At 42.6% G+C, this 21,760-nt stretch overlaps 1 protein-coding gene across 5 annotated transcripts in view; it reads right to left on the bottom strand.

Annotated features, from left to right (window-relative positions):
* The window catches only part of MYRIP (myosin VIIA and Rab interacting protein), a 2,049,246-nt gene that overhangs the window by 66,238 nt on the left and 1,961,248 nt on the right, over nt 1-21,760 (bottom strand). For 4 of the 5 annotated variants that reach the window (XM_069648262.1, XM_069648265.1, XM_069648264.1 and 1 more), the window contains one exon: nt 365-483. The exons of the other annotated variant lie outside the window; for it this stretch is intronic. In XM_069648262.1, the coding sequence (XP_069504363.1) occupies nt 365-483 (119 nt within the window). The remainder of the gene's footprint in view (nt 1-364; nt 484-21,760) is intronic. 5 annotated transcript variants of the gene reach the window in all.

The following is a 21,760-nucleotide window of genomic DNA, read 5'->3' as shown; positions in this document are numbered from 1 at the left end:
TGAGCTGGAGTGAAAGCGCCCTTTATTTGCTGGGCCGCCCTTGTCCGGCCGCACCCTCTAAGCAAACCTTGAGCTGGCGCTGGGAGTGTTAATAGGTTGTGAGTGATGAAAAGGGCGAGTTATCTGGACAGGATCATGCACTAAATCGACAAGATCTCAATTTTCAGAATGCTAATATTTTTCTCTTCAGTGTTATTTGCCTTTTGAAAGTGTCATGCGTCCTGCACAGATTCCAATAGGTACATGCATTTACAGTAGAAGAAAAAGAGGAGGAAAGAGCGGTTCCGCACATATCCCAATGGTACATTTACTGGGACTGAAAACAGGCGTTCCACTGCCACCTAAGACGACAAACGGGGTTTACCATCAAATCCTTGGCAGAGCTTTTCTTTTCTCTAGTCCTTTGCGTGAGAGAACCTTGCAGCATAAAGTTCCTGTTGAACGTCTTGATTGTTGTGATTGGCGTATTTTCAACTTTTTCACCTGTGCAGCACAAAAGAAAAATCTAAGTAATACATACATCAAAGACAAACGAGACTCTTCCTCTTATTGCACTCCACACTGCCCAGTAGCAATCCTAGCACGGGGAGGAAGAGAGGCAATTGGGATACTACACATGTTAATTTGTAGATTAGGCACTTGAAGGGGCATCTGAATAAATTACATTAAGAAGAAAAAGGGCAACTATTTGTACTGCGGAGATCACGTTGTAGTATAAGGTACATTTGTGTTTAAATAAACTGTTTCCACTATCAAAATCGCACATGTTAATAATTTACCGTTTCCTTGGAAGTGCGCATGCTCTACAAGGGGTTCCTGAGACTCATTCTGTAGAATAAAGCAGCCTCAACACACATTCCTAACTGCGTCATGAGGGTGAGTGCAGCGAGCAGCATGTGTACATGTTATAGGTGAAGGGTAAAATGTGATCTCTCCGACTTATTTGGTGACATACAGTGACCAAGATTACACACCATTTGTAAAGTTTACGAATTCAACAGGAGTCTGTTTGACTAAGTACATTTCAAACAGCATAATTTTCTATGATGGGAACAATGACACAGATGGTATAAATGCCTAAATGTAGGCATAAATACATCCAGGCATAGGTTCAGAATAATGGGTTCATTATGAGTAAGCCTGTCTGGGGAAAATGCCTTCAAAACAGCTGCTACTACCGGCTCCAGCATATTTCCCATACCAGCATACTACCATCAGGCCTGACCTGCTGGGAGTTCAGGCCCCTACCAGCAGAGAAATCACTGAATCACCGGCACAGTTAACACCGGTATGGGAATCCATTGACTGGGAATTTACCCCTGTTGCCGGCACCCGTAATAGCCCGGTAACACTGATATCGGACACTGGTAATGGTAAGGCGAGTCTGCCGGTAGCCCATCGGTAGCACCGGTGGGTTACCAGAAGACTCGTAACGAGGACCATAGTTTTGAACTAGTGCCTCTAAGTGTACCTTCTGTGACTCATTTACCTTCAGACATGCCTTTTAAGAAAATCATATCCATGTGTTTCTGTGCTTCTTTGAGATGGGTGAATCTTGGGCACACTACCACCTGAAGACTGGATAAGGCAGTTGAAGCGAGTAGGTGGGGGTTCACAGATCAGAAGAAAAACAGAGATTATGCAGGAAGCATGCCATCCAAGTCGTTCAAGCAAGCTGAAGAGAGTACAGGTGGAAGAGGAGTTACCTCTGTAGGTGGAACACAGCCGAGAAAAGCACACAATGGGAGCTGCAGTCACGCTCCTTTTGTAGTCAGCTTCCACCCTGCCATGTCTCTGCTGGAGGGTGAGGAGAGGTTAATTGCCAAGGGAGTGGACACAAGCCTGATGGCACTAGCAAGGGACCCTGTAACGTGTGCGCTAAAGTGCACATACATTCAGTGGTAGGTGTTAATTAATACACTTTGCTGGTATTCGATGTGATTCTGCTTCCCGGTGATACACTCCATGGCCTGGTATAGGATCACATAGAATGAGGGAAAGGGGGCGACAGTAGGGTTCTCCTGTGAGGGCTGGGACAGTTTGTCCTCCATGCACCATGACTGTCTTGGTCCATGCGTTCCCCCCCCCCCCTCCATGCAGGAAAATCTGATTTTGATGCGGACGAGAGACTTCAATCCCCATGGATTCACACCTCGTTTTCCCACAGTAAAAAGCAGACAGGATACACAGGGATTTATTGAAATACTGTTGCCATGCACGTACAAGGCAGATGACTTTACCGCTCCCTTTCTTGTCAGGGTACTAAAAGGTAGGGGAATCAGTGACAGAGGCAGCTTTTTCTGCCAGGGGGTGGATAATAGGGCACCAGTGAAAGGTTGGGGGGGGCGCACTGGGCACCAGGGTGGAGCCAGGGGGGGCTACTGCTCCCTCTACCCACCTGGCACCGCCACTGATGGGAAATGCCTAGATTCTCATACCGTATTACTGGCAGATCAGAACATTATCAAAATCCCCTGCAGTGGGTTGCGTACATTTGTGTGTGTGTGTGTGTGCAGTGCATTAAAATCCCATTGCAAATTAGCTCCATAATGATAAGCCTTATATTCATAATTTAAATGTTTGAATGTGCAGGGAGGTATAGGGTAGGCCTGTGTATGGCACCTTTGCAGCTTATACGTTGGCACAAACAAACCGAATCAATGACATAATACATAAACAAAGAGCACATTGTGATGAATCCTGCGGAATCCTCACAGAATCCCAGCCTAAAGTCTCCTCCTCTGTGGCCAGGGGAAGGCAGCCACTGCCTGACCCTCATCCTGAGCACGGTTATTAGCTGGGTGGATCACATGGGAGGAGGAGGAGGCCATCAACGAAATGTGAGGACTCCGTCAGGAGATTCGCAGTATTCATCCTCTTCTGTGGGTCTAATGCCTGAATATTTAGTGGCATGTTGTCATAGTAAGGCTTCCTCTCCCAGACTTGCCCAAGATATAAAGTATACGATTTCTTTTGGTAAACATGAAAACAATATATGCAGGGAACATGGGAGATAATGCAACTACTTTTAGTAATCATAATTTTTTATTAGGTTTAGAAAAACCTAAGGGAAAACATTACCTCCTCTAAAAACTCCCCTTAAAAATATATCCTGTGAACCTCTTAAACAAAGAAGATTAAATGAGGTTGAAACAACTAAGAATATTATGGACTTCAAGTCTGACGCGAGGAATAGGGATGCAGAGTTACTAAACGGTAGTGAGCAGTCTAGTTGTTGTGATCATCCATACCTGAGCAGGAACTTTAAACATTTAAAAGCCCTACAGGTGCAGGTTAAAGAAAAGCAGTGTGAGCCATGGAAGCTGTGTGAGCAGCGTGAGCAGCAGCAGGAGAAAGCAGAAGCAGGAACCAACACTTTGCCAGCAGTGGGCGCCGTGCAGACCAAGCAACGATGGTCGGAACCCCATTTAGATGCAGAGGACGTGCAGCGCGAAGTGGTGTGGAGTCCGGCTCTCCCAGAGGAGAGGTAAATTGGCCTATTAGAGGTACAAACTGGTAAATTGGCCTATTAGAGGTAACCCAAGGGCACTCCAGAGTAGACCACTGGGTAAAAGTGTGAACTTTGAACACCAAAAATTCAATTAAAACAAAGCAAATGTACTCTCCTGCGAGGGAGACAGCGAGCAGAAGAATATTGTAACAAGTATTGCCAAAGCCAAGAGGGGGCAATAACTACGCAAGGGAGATGGAAAATGAGAGAACACTATAACCAGTATTACCAAAGCCAAAAGGACGCAACTAAAGATCAAATTGTTTAAAAAGGGATATTCAACGAAAGGACATTATAACCTAGATTGCCAACAGTCAAGAGGTTTGATACAAAGAAATCAGAAACTGCAGGATAAAGGCCCTCCTTGTAGAAAGGATCAAGGGGGAGAGGAGTACAACCTGCATTGCCTAAGGCAAACCCATATATATGAGAAGTATTGTCATTTTTGTACTGTATACCTGGAAAATAAGTATTGACCCAATTGTGCTTAAAGTCAAGAGATCGAATCAAGAAGCAGTTTTTGATTTTCTTTCCCCATGAAGGATTTAAATGTGGACAGACTGGAACAAACCTCACCACAAAGTACAAATAGCAGTGGTAGGAGTTTTATCCTGGCAGGAGAATAAACCAGGAAAGGGACTATTAGAGGTTAGTCCTGGCAGGCGAGTGGAACTGGAAGAAGAGGATTTAAAGTACTATAAAGTGGTAGATGGTTGTGGTGGAAAAGGAGTGACAGTTTCACCAATGTGTTTTGAATGAACTGGTATGTAAACTATCCTGACAAAACGACAATGCACATGAAGAGGACATGTGAAATGACAAGTGTTTTGCTTTCAAAGCAGAGAATATTTACATTAACAATTGATTTGACAGCCGAAGAGAGAACCCTTTTTGGCTTACCAAGCAAAGATTGTGAATGCTATATTGTGGCTGCTCTGACAATTGTTTTCAAGATAACAAACCTTTTTTGGAACTGAATTAGTAACCTTAGCCAAGACAAAAGAGATTTTGGAACTGTGCATTTTACTTGGCTAATGAAACTGAAATTTGGGTTTGATGCATCGAGTATTGATCCAGGGCAAAGGGGAAAGGGATCCAACCTGGCTCACAAGGATTCTTGTTTATTGTGTTTCTGAGTTTTTTAGTCATTGTGTAAAGCTCACATTGCCAGACATTTCTTGCTTGTTTTGTTGTATGTATATTAGTTTGAGGGACAGAAATGTTTGGACATTAGGTCATTTTCCTTTAGCCTTTGTTTGTTAGGTAGGGAAATCCTTGTTACCCTAGTGAAAGATAGGCATTTAACTCACCTTTTATTATTTAATAAAATGGCTACTTGTGAGAAAATGATATACTTGTCTGTCTGGCATTTCTAAATCATCACAGCATGCACGTGCTTCCAGGCATGCACCCTGCCAATTGAGTCAATTTGAATTCTGCATATCAATCATTAGCGTGCACAAGCAGGCATTTCTTTAAATTATGTTACAGGCCATGTTCGAGTACACACGTACGCAGGGGTTTGTAGCCCATGCATTGCGATGAACTGGCCACAAACTTCTCATATGATCTTCCCTAGGGTCTTATTATTGAGAGAGTAGTATGCATATGAGGTAGCACTCAGCAGTTACTACTGGTGGTTACATGCTGCAAATTACATACATTTAAAATGATGCCCAGGTGTAAAATGAACAACCAGCTGTCACAATGTGAAGTCTGGGCACTGTGTCAAGAGTAAACACACGGGTACTGGGGTATAGCAGATCCAAACAATACCCCTAAAAATAATCGTTTTTATTGCCAGCATATTCCTTTACTGCCAGTGGTACAATTTATACCAGGCATTATTTTTTTTTAGGCTGGTGAAGGAGAAATTGTAAGTTCCATTGGCTCTATATGCTGGTCCGATAGCACTCGCTTTCACATCTGTGTAGGTTCGAATCCCGGCAGGGCCAAACTCAGCCTTTCATCCTTCCAAGGTCGATAAATGAGCACCACACAATGTGGGTAATAATAAGCAGCGCCCAGATACCTGGGGGGTTCGTAGTGCTATATAAATGTTAGATTATTATTATTATTTCCACCAGAGGTCAAAACAATTCACACTCGCTCATCCCCAGAAAAGGTTGATATACAATTTCTTAAGCTTCTCATAGCACATAGCTGATTTGTAATTTACCTCAATGGATATATTCATCAAATCAAACTCCAAACGCACATCTTCTACAGGTAATGATTTAGGCATTCTTAACAGGAGACGTAAAATGTTACCTTCTAATTTATCCAAAGCATTCCTATAATTTTGTCCACATACTTCTTCCCTGTGTAGCATACAAGATACAATTGTAGATCTGCATAACAATACTGTCTTTGTAGAATAGGCTCCATGCTTGTTAATTAATTGACTCACTCTAGTTTTCCTCATACATTTAGCCTATGCTTAGTCCCAATGCAGAGACCATTTCAGTTTATCTTCGATCATTACACCCACGTATTTATAACACACAACATTTTCAATTGGCTTGGAATAAAGCCTTTAAACACATTTTGAGGCCGAATTCCATGTCAAAGTGAATGCCATGATTTTAGTTTTCTCAATGTTAATATGTAAGCTATTTTCCATTGCATAATTACCTAGAAAGTTGATCATAAATTGGAGGTGTGATGAATTTGATGGTGTCATCGTTCCTTTCCCAGCGGTGTCCTTTCCCAGCGGTGACCTCTCCCCATGTGGCCAGGGGATGGCAGCCAGTACCTGATCTTGATCATGGGGCGACTATATGAGGGAGGATCACATGGGGGGGAAGACAGCCTCCAGGAGAGCATTATGGCACCATCAGATGAGTCACGGTATCCCCCTTCTTCTTTTAAGGATACCCCATCCATACCTGATGCCGTAATGGCATGTTGTCAAACCTTCCCTCATTCACCTAGGAAGGGTACTCAAAACCTTTTCACAAGATCTGTATGCAAGACATCAAAATCCGACTTGCCTTTTAAGACTCATGAAAACACCTTGTCAGACTATCTACAAGTCATCCAGAGCTGACTTGCCCTTAAAGATCCCTGAGAACACTTACCCAGACTTTACATGCAAGTCGTCAAGAATGGACTTCCATTCCCATAACTACTCTCACGAAGAAGTTGAGATGAGTAATGTAGGTCAAAGAAGGCTAAGAGCACAAGCTGTGCTCTAGTTGTTGCTAGCGCATACCTGTGGTCGGGAAATGTAAACAGGCAAAGCAGCTGATTGAAGTGCAAGCTGCTCCTCTCGGTATGGACTGAGAGACAGTGGGGCTGGAGAGTGGTCTGTGAAGCCAACCGGCTAAAAGTGAAGGAACAGGGAAGCTGATCATGAGTGAGCACACATTGTGGGAATACCAGAAGCCAACAGAAGGCTTCTGGCCATTTGCAGGTGTTGGAAGGCAGCTTCTGCCTTACCAAAGCCCGAAATAATGCAGAAGAGCCCAGCAGGAACCGCAAGTGGCAGAGAAGACGAGAAACAGAAGCGGCGAGAAGGAAGCTAATGCTGAATGACTGCCACCGGCTTGCTGTGGGAGAAACAGAATACACCAGTGAGAGCTGGTGAGTCCATCCAAGGGGAGCGGGGACACCGGGCATATTGGCAGCCATGCCAAACCCAAATAATTGTTAATGAAGTACATGAAAGAGGAAGCACAAGTGGGAATTGCTTTAAAAGGGAGAACAGAACCAATATAAGAGACTATCAAGTTTGGAGTGAGTGCAGAGCCGACATGAGAAAAGCCGTGGCTGGAGAGTATACCAGGCAGTCGCAAGTGTGTACATATAAGAAAGCCCTGGCAGGAGAGTATACCAGGCAGTTGCAAGTGTGTTTAAATAAGAAAGCCCTGGTAGGGGAGTATACCAGGCAGTAGCAAGTGTGTTCAGATAAGAAAGCCCTGGTAGGAGTGTATACCAGGCAGTTACTAGTGTGGTTATAGGAGAAAGACCTGTTAGGGAAACACGCCAGGCAAGGACAAGCTGAACAGTGTATATGAAATACATCACCTAAAGAGTTCATGAGAAGGATATATCAGGACTAGCAAAAGGCTGTGCTGATCAAGAGAAGAGGAGTGAAAAACCTGGCAGGAGAGTACAGCAGGTATCCTAACAAGATGAAGACTAAGAGCCAAGTTATTTTGTGTACCAGTTGTGCTGTTATTCAAGAGAAACTCAAAGAACTGATATTCTTGAATATAAAACAGAGTGAAGAGAAATCCAGGTGAAGAGAATCACCCTCTGGAACAAGGAACTCTACCTTTCTGGAACTTTTGTGGTGGAGTTACACATTTACCTTTTTTTAACATTTATAAACCAATCGAGGCCAAAGACATTAAGCTTTTCAACATAGAGTTAATTTTGTCAGAATGTAAGTGCCAGAATAGTACTTTGGACACTGGTTGGTTTTGGTTTGGACATTCTGACACTGACAGACCCTTAGTTTTGGTTTTAGGTAGGAAAACATCTTTTAGAGAAGGGACAGAGTAGCATTTCCCCACCCCCTTTTATTTTAATAAAAGTCTTTGACCAATACCATGACTCCCTTGTGTCCGAGTCTCATTCCTGGCTCCTTACAGATGCCTCTTGGAGTTTAGTCCAAGAGTAAAAATTATCTGCATATCCTAACTATCCTATTTTTCGAATACCATCTTTAATAGGGCATGCAGCCAAAATGGTTAGGACATCCATCGACTATGTCAGTAAGGTACACATTGAAGAGGGTTGAGGCCAATACGCAGCCCTGCTTAACCCCCCTCTTCATCGCTACCCATTCACAGATACCCTACCCTGCTCACCCAATCGAATTCTGACCCAGGTGTAAGATTAACTGCATAATCATCGACAAAAGCCAGCACAGTATATTCCATGACACTCATTATTGCCATCAGTGATTTCTCATAATACTGAAGTTGATAAAAGCAGCATACACTGGCAGTTGACGTCTTTGCCTGCCATATTCTACCGCTATACGAAAGCAAGCAGGTCATGGTAGATTTAGCTCTAAAACCCGTCCGATTTGGTGGGAAAATATTCCCCTGAGCAATCCAGCACTCCAGCAAACGCTTTGACAGGTATACCTAACATCGCTATAAAACATTAATTAGCATGGTTCTTCCAACAGCCTTTTTTATATACTGGCAAAATATTGCTCTCTTTCCAAGTGGATGGAACTACCCCCTGTTTACCAATGTCTACAAATAGAATATGCAGTGCAAGCGCCCAAGCACATGGTGACAATTTTATAAGGGTATTATAAGGGCATTGCAAGTCCCATCTGGACCAGCTGCCCGAGATGAATTCAGTTTTCCTATTAGTTTAATAATATCATCCACTGAGCACTTACAAGTCCAAACCGCTACAATACTGAGGCTTTTCTACATCTGCTAGTTTCATAGTATTCCCTATATGTATGCACCAGTCTTTCTCATAAACACTATTTATCAGTAAAGCCTTCTTTTCCTGTCCCTTAATTACCGACCATATCCCTCTATTACTGTTCAACCTTGCATGGTCAGCCAACCATATCCAAACTCCTGTAGCACATGCCCATGAATGGTCCCGTAGCCATCTACGATATTTGACTTTCAATCTTTTTATCTCCTCCACAATCCCAGCAGGGCTAAACCACCTTTGCGTATATTTCAGTGTGTGTGTGTTATATCATATCACAGTTGTTTTTTAGCTGATTGTATTTTGCCATAATAGCATCTACTTTTATGACCATTCCTATTCCATCTTTTAATAGGACTCTTATGGTTTCTCTTCATCATTTCTACTTTAATATGATTAACCAAGATAGAAAAGTCATGAATGAGGGTAGCTTCGTGCTTGGCCTCTCCAGCCAATCCCCTACGAATATACTCCTGTAGACCCTTTTCAGCCACTACCGATGTCTTATTAAAATTCCTTTAATTCCACTGCATGCAATTGGCTCCCTTATTGAGATATATGTCCCCATTCATATCATACTGACCCTTACTCTCCACAGATTTTAACACTATACATAAAGGGAGATGATTACTTTCTTCACAATTTAATATGTCCATATTTTCCACTAGGACAAATGCTGCTTCATTTACATAGACCTAGGGTATCATTATAAGCATGGCGGTACGGAACCTATGGTACCGGTAAGCATACCAGTACCGTAGTTGCCGGACTGCCATACAACGAGCGGTGCTCGCGGGTGCCCGCCAGGATGTCCCCATTCCCATTGAGCCCTATGGGAATGGGGACTGACGGGCACCGGCACCCGGCAATGCAGGAATTACCGGGTCCTGCAATGTCGCAATTATCCGGTAATTCCTCATTGACGGTTGCCGGAAAAAATACAACTCCAGCTGTTATCGCCAGGGTTATAATGAGGCCCATAATCTATTATACTGGCGCTCTTCCCGCTTAAATGTGTAAACGCTTTGTGTATCATCCCCAGCGTACCATCCATTCAGCATAATTAGCTGATGAGAATACAGCATTTCCGCCCATGCTATACCCTGTAGATTACAATATTCCGTATCTATAGGGTTAGAGGATATATCATCCCTAAAACCTTCTAAGTCTGAGGGGATTATTGCATTTAAATCCCCAGCTATAACTAACTGGATATTAATATCCGTATTACCCATCAGTTTCTTTACTGTTCAGATGTTCTGCTTATACATCACTGAATTAGGGGCTTATGTAAGCTAATGATTATTATCTCCCTAGGCTCAACTTGTTCACACTTAATACAACCCACTAACACCATTAATGTGTTTCCCTTCAATTCCTTAATGATCCATGGATGACGTACTGAGGCAACAAAGCCCCCCCCCCCTCAGGTTTACCTTTGGGGCCCTTCACCACCAGAGTCTGTATGGTAGATCTATGATCAAATTCAAGGATTTCAGTCATTCACGTCTCTTGTAACAGTAGTATACTGAAAAGAGCTATGTTTTGTAATAGACCTTCGTCCTCTGAGAGATGCGCAAAACCCCTTGTGTTCAATGAACAGAGCATTCTGTTGTCATCAGGACATACTTGTAAAATGGGCCTGAAAGACCTTTGGGAGCCATCGTCAGTAACCTTCAACACTTTCATTAACAGCATTTGCTCTATTAGATTCCTTATTTTGTGGACCCTGGAGCAGTGCTAACCTGCTCTTATCCACCAAACGGCTAGGTTCCCTTTCCTCTTAAATATTAGGCCTCATGTGAGTATCAACCGGATACTGTGTCGAATTTACTTTACAAAATGTGTTAGCCAAAGGTTTTACTAGGGAACAATGATGCCCACACTTCAATATGTCGTCTTCATACATTATTATGTAATCCAGTATAGCCTCAGAACAAAAGCAAATATTTCATGTATTGAGAGACACATTTTCCAGCTTATCCACAATTGTGTTACACAACTTTCTTCAAACAACCTTGGTGTTGAGGTACAGTCATGTGCGTCAGTGGACGTAGGCAATATATCGGTAGAGTTCACCACTATATTGTGCACGTTATAGTTATTAACTGACCTGATATTCTCTCTTTCCCAGTCTATATTAATCAGCAGGCACGCTAACCCACCCCTCCCCATATTTATCACATAACTCTTGTATAATGCTTTCACCAAGCTACTATTTGACAAACTTGACAAAATTGATATTTCGTATACAAACTATGCGGATGATACGCAAATACACATGCCTATCACAAGATGCTATGACACTGACGCCAATAACCTCAACGAAATCTACCTTGCCATCCAGGCTTGATGACCCAAAATGAATTATGCCTCAACGATGACTAGACAGAGTTAATCCTAACAGGAAACAAATCTAAATTAGATAACCTACCCAAAGAATACAAATCTTTCAACATTGATGGCAACACCATCAATGTCGCCAATGAAATAAAGACAATAGGGGTCTACATTGACTCTTACCCGACTGGTAAATGTCATTGTATCCTCGGCAGCTTACACATCTAAATTTATTAGATTAAGGATACTTTTCATCTCGACAGACAGCATTACCCTAGCAAGAGCACTGATCTTCTCGAGAGTAGATTACTGCAACTCCCTATTTGCAGAATCTAGTACTAGAAACAAACAAAAATCCAAATTGTACAAAATAATGCCATCAGGGCTGCTCTGAATATTCCCAAGAAGGAACACATATCGTCCACCAGACGACACATTCATTGGCTTCCCGTCCAAGATGGGATCAAATTTAAAATCCTTACTTTAACCCATAAATGCCTCGCTAACAAAGCACCAGCCTCCCTCAGTAACCAAATTGTCAAAACCCACTCTAACAGACCTACTCGAGCCTCATACGCCAACTTCATTGCCACACCGAGATTTAAGATACAGAAAGCAGGGGGATCTAGCTTTCCTGTAGTAGCAGCCAAACTGTGGAAAACCCTACCAACTCAACTAAGAAACAACCCCTCCCTCTGGTCATTAAGAAAAAGTCTGAAAACAAGACGTTTCACAATAGATGCTCAATAATGAGACTTTAGGCCCCGTCTAGACGACACACTCCCAATCAACAACCTAACCTTACAAAGAAGAACCTCTTTACACTTAATTTACATTTACTTTACATGCCACTCCTGCTTTTGTTATGCTTGTAATCTATGCATCTATATATCTGTACTTATAAGCTTGTAATTTGCTATACATGTTGTAATGCAACAGTACAACTGATGTACCACCATGTAACCATTCTCGTAAGAATCCAGTGCCTAGATGCCTCTGGGTTTTGAGCACTTTATAAATGTCAAATAAATAAATAAATAAAATAAATAAACTCATGCACAGTACTTAGCATGCGTTCCACCCCATCTTGCACAATTTGAACATCCTTTGTTACACCACTTGCTCACACTCAATACACACAAGATTGTATTGGGGACATAACCGTCTCAATTAGTTTAGACCCAAGGCATTGTAGGGAGGTATTAAACTCAGTGGCCAGTTCATTCAAAATAATTTCTTCCTCAATTACATCCAAAACACCTTTTCTCAGAAAGAAACTTGTGTTCTTAGACACTTGCTTTGCTTTAGTGTTAGCAGATCATGCACATATAGATTCTGGAGAACAAGTTCTAGGATGTCGCAGCTGATAGGTACATCTAGGGCTCTCAAGGTTATCTGCAGCTTTCAATAGTTCTTTATCAGCTATATGTCAGTCCACCTCTTTCGGCCTTATTTGCAAAGGTACGGGGCATCATTACGAGTATGGTGGTGTGGGAAAAAAAGTAACGGAATTACCACCAGTTTTCCGGCTCCGCCATACTACGAGTTTGGCCCTAGAGTGAGGGGAAATACCTCCAGCATCATGCTGGAGGTAAATCCTCCCACTTTCTGCTGACAAATGGGCATAAATCGGCAGAATTACTGCAGCGGTAATTCCGCCAAATCTCCAATGGGGTCCTATAGATTCCAAATTAATAGGGAATAACACTGCCACCACCACTTGTAATCCGGCAGTAAATCCGCCTCACCAAGTGGCAGTAAAGGTAATTCAGTTGGAAGGTATTCCGGTGGATTTACCACCAGAATACAACCCAACTCGTAATGAGGCCCAGTATCTCTAAACTCAGCCACCTCTGCCATAGTACATGGCTTAGATGGTCCTAGCACTGTTACCGCACTTCTTGTAAACTATTTCAATACATTGCCCAGGGACAACATATCCACAAACGGCTCTAGGTGCCAATGCCCCAGAGTCACCGCTATGGGCTTCTCAGTCTATGTGAGTCCAAGTTGCACAGCCAGCAACAGGGCACTGATCAAGTAAACCTCCAAATGTCTCAAAGTTCAAGAAGTCCAACAGTCACTGTGGAAGGCAACAAACTCACAAGCTTCACCTACTTGAAAATAAAACAGGGTATGTCCTGAACCTGTAGCAAAGGTACTCACTAGACGGCTCAAAGGACCAACGCCCCACAGTCACCACTGTGTGCTAAAGGCTACCTGGCTCCACAGACTTTATATTCAAAACAACATGCATCGACCAGCAGCCCAGCAAAAGTGCTTACACACGCAGCTCAAAGGACAAACGCCCCACAGTCACCGCTGTGTGATACAGACTCCTGGGCTTCACAGGCAATTGCAATCACAGCACAGTGCATCAAACAGGGTAGATCATCAGTCATTGGTGTTGCACACACAGCAGCTGCTCCCTATAACAAGGAAATCAATTAGCGTGCAATGTTAAAAGCCTCATTCACGGCTTATTCTTTAATGTATTCATCATATTCCTAATGTTCGCCTCTACACCTTACCCCTATTTCTGTCAAACAGAAATTAAGCTGGCTGAGAGACAGTCCAATCACGGCAGATTTGTATGTGTTTCCGTTACCTACAAGCCATATAACTATCTCCCTCTGTCACCATACTTCTTTGCTCAGTACACTTTTGTTGGGGCTTCAAGGTGCCCATGGTATCCAATTAATTACTGCTGATGGCTGTAGACTGCAGACTGTGCACTCAATGCACACTCTGCTGCTCTCACGCCACGCTTCGCGTGGGAACCAGGCTTTTAAGGAAGCTCCACTCCAAATGACTAATTACAAGTCAAGAATCACTGAGTCAAGAAAAAACCTGACCGCCTCCACTGCAAACTGTGCAATCAATGCACTCTCTGCCATTCTCGTAGAATATAATAGCTATACCACTGAGATTAATATCTAGCAGAGTATTTATCTCATCAAAGCGTATTTTACTGCTGTAGTCTTTCATAATAATAAGTCCATTTTATTTCACACAACTCTCATTTGGAGCTGTAATTAAGAAATTGTTTGAGTCAATCGGAAAGCCCTCTTACATAAAATCGCTCGTCTTATACATCCATTCAGTGGTTGTGCTCAGGAGCTATATTGTTTTGGTTATGTAGGCTGGGTAACCCTTTTCTAATGGTACAAATGCAGAACTTGCTGAGTTGAAGAAATTGGTTCATAACCTAGAATGGATATAGCAAAGGTCGCTCCCCGAATCAGACAAACCACACTTCTAGCATAGGAGTTTCTTCAAAACTAACTACAAGAAACAAAATAGCCAGATACTCTGAGCACATCAATGGAGATCTTTTGCCATATTACAAGAATTCAGCAATAATAAAAGCGTTTTAATTCCATCAACTTTGCTAGGATCTTCTATCCTTTAATTCTAAAATTATGCATATCTGACATTCCATAACAAGCAACTTGAAACCTTCCACACACACCCTGCACTGATTCACCGCCTGTAAGCACATGAAGGTGGAGGAAGCTGCTATGCTAGTAGATAAAATAAAAGCATTCAAACTGACGATGGACGCTTGCCTGGTTTCCCCCATGAAGTAGTTCTTTCCAGTACCCACCACTGACAGTATAAATATATTGACTGTAACCCTGTATAAGAGGCCAGTTACAGGCCCTCCTAAATATGCAACAGCACTACCTACTTCAAAAACCCTACGCCTGAGTCAAGTGTTATGCCCGACTATCAACACATTTTTAACCTTCCTTGCTTGCACACAATTCTAGCATGAAAAGTTATAAAATAATTTTAGGAATTGCAGGAATACATGGAGCGCAACAACACTGTACACGAATGACAACCCGACCCGTAAGGGGAACTGAAACCCCTGACAAGAGATGATCTCCTTACCACAACAGCTAAAGGTCTTCACACTATTGTCTTGGACCTTTGGGAATCCTAAGACTATAAAATCATGTTCACAAGCCTGAAAAAATTGATGAGTTTCTGGTCAGGCTCTAGGTTGATTCAATAGTAATCGCCAAGAACCTTGCCGGTGGACAATAACTGGCACCTTTAAATCGCCTAAAACACAGAGGCAGAACCACTTGAATCCATGGCCCAACATTATGGAATGCTTTAAACCCCAGCATACAGGCAGAACCGAAGTACCTAAAGTTTAGTAAGCATCTGTTTAAAAGGGTCTTTGAATTCGATCTGATAACCATAGCTGCAGCTACAGTGGAATGTCAGCTAGGGTACCCACCTCACATCAGGTCTGACTCTAACTATTGTGAGAAACCTGAGGGTATCCTCACTCCTGAACCCCCTGTATACTCTTCTCAGGTGGCCAGGGAAAGGCCATTGCTCTTGGATCCCGACCCTGGGGATGGAGAAGTGAGGGAGGATTACCTGGGTGGAGAGTCCTTGGTGATTGGGAGTGAGAAGCAACCAGGCGAGACATGGTATCCCCACTTTCCCTGTTGATGATCAACTTAACCTTTCTCCAACCTTAATGGGTTATTATAAATCAGCTCCCCTTATTTCTCCAATGTGACACTTGACAGTACTAAGACAAGGCTGAAGCAGCTGAGAGCAGTGAACATTATACCAATTTACCATTTTTGGTACTGGGACGAAGAAGATGCCTGTTAAATGCTGTGAAGGTCAGGCATGTCCTCTTAATCATGGTCAGGCAAGCCAAACTGGGAAAGCACACCTCCAACCTGTTAGAGGGTTGCCGGTGTATACAATGAGGAGGAGAAAGCAACACAGATAGGAGTAGCAGAGAGGCTGGTGCAATCAGCAAGGAATCATATCAGAAAATAGGCTAGCCGTTAGGGAAAAATACTATGAGTCAGTCTGTCGTGTGCAGTACTCCGAGATGCTGGGAACTGCAGAGGAAGGTGGTCTATGGAAGCATGGCGTGGGAGCTGGGGCTTCGTGGAGTGAACTGAGCACTGAGAAGGGAGCCGTGTGGAGAGGCTGTCCCTTTCCCTTGTGTTCGAGTTGCTCATTCCCCTGTGTTAAGAGGGCGACAGAGGAGTATCTGAGGGGCAGGAGTTGGACCCTGATATCAACAGCAGAAGGCTGTGTGATCTGCGCTGCTATCAAAGCTGTCAAAGCGATAAGTGAATTTCTGATAAATGAGAAACCCGGTGTGCAAATGTTTAAATATTTCTATTGTATCAGCGTGGTTGTGTGTCTCAGAAAAGAACGTTTGCGAAAGTCTCCATTTTAAACCATTATTGATTGTTGAACTATCAGGAATACTTTGTATGTGAGTGGTTGCGTGGTTAAGGAAACACGTTTTCGAAAATCTAAGTGCTGGGTATTTCATTTAAAGTAAACCGAACGAATGCTAAACAGCGGCTTGAATTGAAAGTGAGGCACAAGCAAAACCCAGGTCTATTGGATACCAAAATGAATAAAACCTTAACAAATAAGCAAAACTACTACATGTTAAATTCATATATGAACAAACTTTAAATTCTTTAAAGTAACTTAAAAAAGTAAAGCCAATGTATGCAGAATTCTGAAGTGAATGGAACCTTAAAGAATAAGCTAAAACAAAGGTATATTGAATCTTGATTTAAATGGAACTTAAAAACTGAACCAAAGAGGTGTATTGAATAACAAATTGTGTGAAAGCTACATACAGCAGGAATATACATTGAAAGTAGAACTAACTGAAATCCTGAAGCTAAATCCTATACAGTCAAGATACCCACATGAAAACAGATTATAAAGAGGGTGAAAGTGTGTCAGAGTCCTAAGAAGACAAGGATATTTTTGTAATGATGAAACTAAGTCTTGGGGAAGGGAACTCTGAGGCTTCAGACATTTGTTGGCTTGAGGATGGAGTTGCAAGATTATTTTGTGTTTGCACTGTGTTACTTGGAACTTGGGGGAGGGAATCACCTTGGACCTAAGAAAGGTAATTATGAGACTTTTTGTGGAACTGTTTTATACTTAGGGAAGGGAACTGAAAGGAAGCTACAAGCTGGAAGAAGCTCATAACTATATGTTGAACACCGTTTCATTTGGTTGCTGACATCCCTGCACATTGCATAGATTTAGTTGTGAGGGCAAGTATAGGTTTTGGACACAGACCAAAATTTTGGACACAGACCGATTTTTACGTTGAATTCTTTGATTCAGGCTTTCCTTAGTTTCATTTAAGTAGGGAAATCCCACCTTAGCATAGGGCAATTGAGGCTTTTTTCCAGCCTGACATTTAAGTTAATAAAGTGTTTCATTTTGAACTTTGAATCTGTTGTCTGTGTCTTGCTTCATGATGTCTTCACACTGTCCATTGCCAATTTTTCAGACCTACCCCCTACTGTGCCAACTATCCACCCCTCCACCTCCCAACCCCCCAACCCCATTCTTTCCCTTCCAATAGAAATTAAAATGTAGTACTGGGGGTTCAACCTGCCACTGTGCAATCTCTGACCCCTTTTTCCTTCTACAGTTTGATTTCTTATTTTTGCTCTCTATAAAGATGTGTTCTAATGTGACCATGAGATGACATGTGCCACTATACAGAACACTGTGATAAATAAACATTAGATAACAATATCTATACCAGAAAGTACTAAGTCGGAATGGTACCTGTTTGGCTACACCAAGTATTGCTCCTTCATGTGTCAAGGTATTTTGTCAGGGCACCAGGTAAGATTTTGAGGTGGTAACATGTTAATGATGTCTGGGTCACAGTGGCTCAATATGCCACCCTGGCGCCTCCTCTCTATGAAAAGCAACAGGATCCTCCAAGTACATCTGAGAAACCTAATGTGCTTATTTGACCAGTACATTGAGAGTTATCATGTGAAATTCACTCTCACAGACAAAGGTAGAAGGATGGACACTAATGGTGAGGGTTGCAGGAATTAGTGCAGGAACAGGTCACTCTTCATCCTGCAGGTTTAATCTTCTAGGGAGTGTAGGGAACATTTTGATGGTTATTGATGTGGACTGCCATTTGCCGGACTCTGCAGGGGAATTGAAGCAGCACATAGAAAGTACATTGAAACAAGAATGGTTGCATGTCATAGTATCACAGATCAAAATAAAGCGCATTTCAATAGACCCTCCTTCCAACCACCTCTGAAATGCGGCATTCCCCAAGGTTCAGTCATGGGGCCACTCTGCTTCACCCCTTAAACACCCTCCCTCTGAAAACACATTGCCTTCTTTGGCTTCAACTATGTCTGCTTTGCTGATGATACTCAGACCTTCTCCTTCCCGCCTTTCACTCTGGCAATCTATGATCACCCAACCAACTGCCTAACCACCATCCACCACTGGATGGCAGCACGTGGTCGAATACTCACACATGAAAGTTATGCTTCTCCCTGCCTACAATGCCAAACCCACTTCTCCTTTCCCTCTCTCATTGCTCCCAAACTTCCTCACCTATGACTCACAACCTTGGGGTTCTCTTTGACAGTTCATCGTGGCCACTGCAGCAACAAAACCACAAACATTAGGAGAATCCACCCAAGCCCATCCACTACTCAACTAATACACTAATCTCTACTACTGGAGTTCAACATGTTGCAGTATTGCACAAGTCTACTTCTTTCCCTTTACTCATTTGCTCCCCTTGATGTTCTCAGTTTTTGTGACATGCACCCATTTCATCCTACTCTGCCCCAATTTACCTACATCTCACTGTACATGCTTGCATCCCCCTCATGCTTGTTGCTCCTCAACATATCAGTCATGAATCTGCCCTATGACTCCTACTGCTTTCACTCCTCTTCTTTTCCTGCCCCACTCCTTTGAAAAGCTCTCCTGGAAATCAAAGCCATTTCATCTGTCAAACTCTTCAAATAGAGACTAAAACTCCATATATTAGTTATGAAAGGGGCCAGCCCCTTATCCACCAATCATTTGATCTTGACTAACTGACCAAACCCACCCGTCGTGCTTGTGATTCACAAGACTACTCCATGTAAATTCAATTATAAAAATATGTGACTTTGGCTGTTAATGTAAAAACTATTTATTTTCTCACACTGTCTCTGTTCCTGGTATATGTTGCTGCTCTTAACCCCACCAATAACTGGTCCACCTCATTCAATTCAAGACTACTTTTATTTGTAAAGGCACCTTAGCCAAACACAGCCTCATGGCTGTATGCAATTTGTAAAGAGAAAAGCTAGCTGGGAAGCCATAGCCCTCTACAAAGAGGATGCACCCGAGTGTTACAAGTGGGGTGCAGGGCTAGCAGAGAAGTTGGGATGGGTAGGAGCAGCATGAGAGGGAGGAACTCCAGAGGGAGATAAATATGGTTTGGTGGCACAATCAGGGATTTTATAGAGCAGGGTCTTCAGGTAATCCCTGAAGTGCAGGAGGGAGAGGGTTAGTCTGATCTGTGTTTTTGCGACAGCTTTGTAGATGATGCAGGCAGTCTTGAACATGTTCCATGCTTGGAGGCGTAGCTAGCAAAGCTCCTTGAGGATGTGGGTGAACTGGTTGTATTTTTGTAGTTCTGTGATGAGGCGTGCTGGACAGCATTTAGAGTGGGCAAGTAGAGTGTTGCCACTGTAGAGGTGGGAGATGATCAGGGCTTGGACAACTGTTCTGAAATTCAGGCAGGGATGAAAGGCATGACTTTCCAGAGGATAGCAAGCTAGTACCATGCTGCTAGAGTCTTCTCGATAATGTGTGTTTTGAATGAAAGGTCACAATTGATAGTAAAGCTAAGAGTGTGTGTACTGTGTGATAGTGAGGCTTACATCCGTCAAGCTTCAGGTAAGTTATCCAATTCTGTATTAGGGCATGCTTGGTGGGGTTTCTTAGGAGAATTAATTCAGTCTTTGTAGGGTTGAGCTTCAGGTAGACACTTTACATCCAGGCTTTGATGAGGGACAGACATTGCTTGAGTCAATGGATGTCACTGATGCAACTGATCTTTAGGAAAAGCTGTGCATCATTTGCTTATGGGATATCTTCATGTCGATGTTGGTGGCAAGTTCCATCAGAGGTACTGTGTAGAGATTGAAGATGACAGGGGGCAGGGTTTCAGTGAACTTTTTTCTCCAGTGCTCTGTACACACTAGAGCAGAACAGGGGACATTTTAGGGATGCCCCAATAAATATTGTTTGAATCATTAAGATGTGCCGTTACATTGGTCACAGTAACAAAGGGGAAAAGATATATGTGTAAGGATGCAATAAGGATTTAATATGACAAATGAAGAGCCCTTTACTGAGATAAGCAGTGATTCAAAGGAGAGTACTGACTCAGTGATAATGCAGAGTCTTTTACTGAAGTTGGAGGTGAAGGGATGAATCCCATTATGGATGGATAACAGCTGCTGCCCCAAAAGGTGATCTTTTAAAAATATGTTAATACAATTTCAAATTTATGGGCTTTCTTCTGGGATAGCCAAGTCCCGATAGGAGACACGGATTGATAATCTACTTAAAGGGTTCAGACCACCCTAACCCACCCCATCAGTTTCAGGAGGGTCATTGATCTACATCAGAAAATGGGCTTCAAATGAAAATAGTGAAGTAGAGGGTACAGGAATACTGGCAGACATTAGTTAAAGGTTATACTGCAAGGCACAATGTGATCCAGCATAGGGCTGAGCCCCAATGCAGTGGATGTGAGGAGAGAAAGGTCAATGGTGTCAAATAGAGCAGATAGGTTGACAATCAGCACCACTTTCATCCTCCTCGATCTGAAGTTTACTCAGCATGGGAATGCAGTGTATCTCCATGGTCCCATTCCTTCTTGAAAGTAATCCAGGTGAAAATGTGGGGTCTTGAGATTGATTTTTGTGCCTAAAACACTCTTGAGCATAGGAAAAGTTCAAGATGTTGCCTCTAATTGTTCTATAACCATCAAAAGTTACATTAAATGATTTGAGATATTTGTTATTTCACTCTTTTCTCTAAAAATGGTAATCCCTGACCTAACATTCCATGGTATACACTCCCACCCCACAATTCTGGGACAAGAAAAGGGCTACATAATGAATCAATATTTTGCTTTATTAAAGTAACATCAATGAAAAGGTGGTCCCCTAACTCTATGCTCAGGAAGTCACCACAATGAAATCTCAATACATGTTGATAGCTGATAAACAGAAATAAAAGTGGCCAGACTGTGCCAACATAGAAGAATGGTTTAATGACATTCTAATACAACGTGATTTTCTAATACAGGGATAGACCCCCCCCAAACACTTCACTCTGCAATCCCCCTACTGGCATCATTTTCCAGTTCCCTCCCACTCCAGGGATTTAACAGGCCAATGATCTGAGGGGACTTACTTGATTACATTTGGGGGGATTTTCATACTCACTCTGGAATAATCTATTATGGTGCTGAGCCCACAGAGACCCTCAAGTGTTACCATGGAATTCCCAGTCAACTGGACTCCCCTGGTTCCTTAACTGCTTTTTCAGGAAAGCAGGTCTGCCTAAAGTTGATCTGGGTCTGCTATATCATGGACAAGGCCCTTGCATCTCAAAATATTCTTCAGGTTCAGC

Source organism: Ambystoma mexicanum, chromosome 2q (assembly GCF_040938575.1).
Source record: "Ambystoma mexicanum isolate Mex_15411 chromosome 2q, UKY_AmexF1_1, whole genome shotgun sequence".
In the NCBI taxonomy this organism is placed as follows: Eukaryota; Metazoa; Chordata; class Amphibia; order Caudata; family Ambystomatidae; genus Ambystoma; species Ambystoma mexicanum.
Note: the sequence above shows the minus strand (reverse complement) of the source record. Positions and strands in the feature narration are given on the sequence as shown.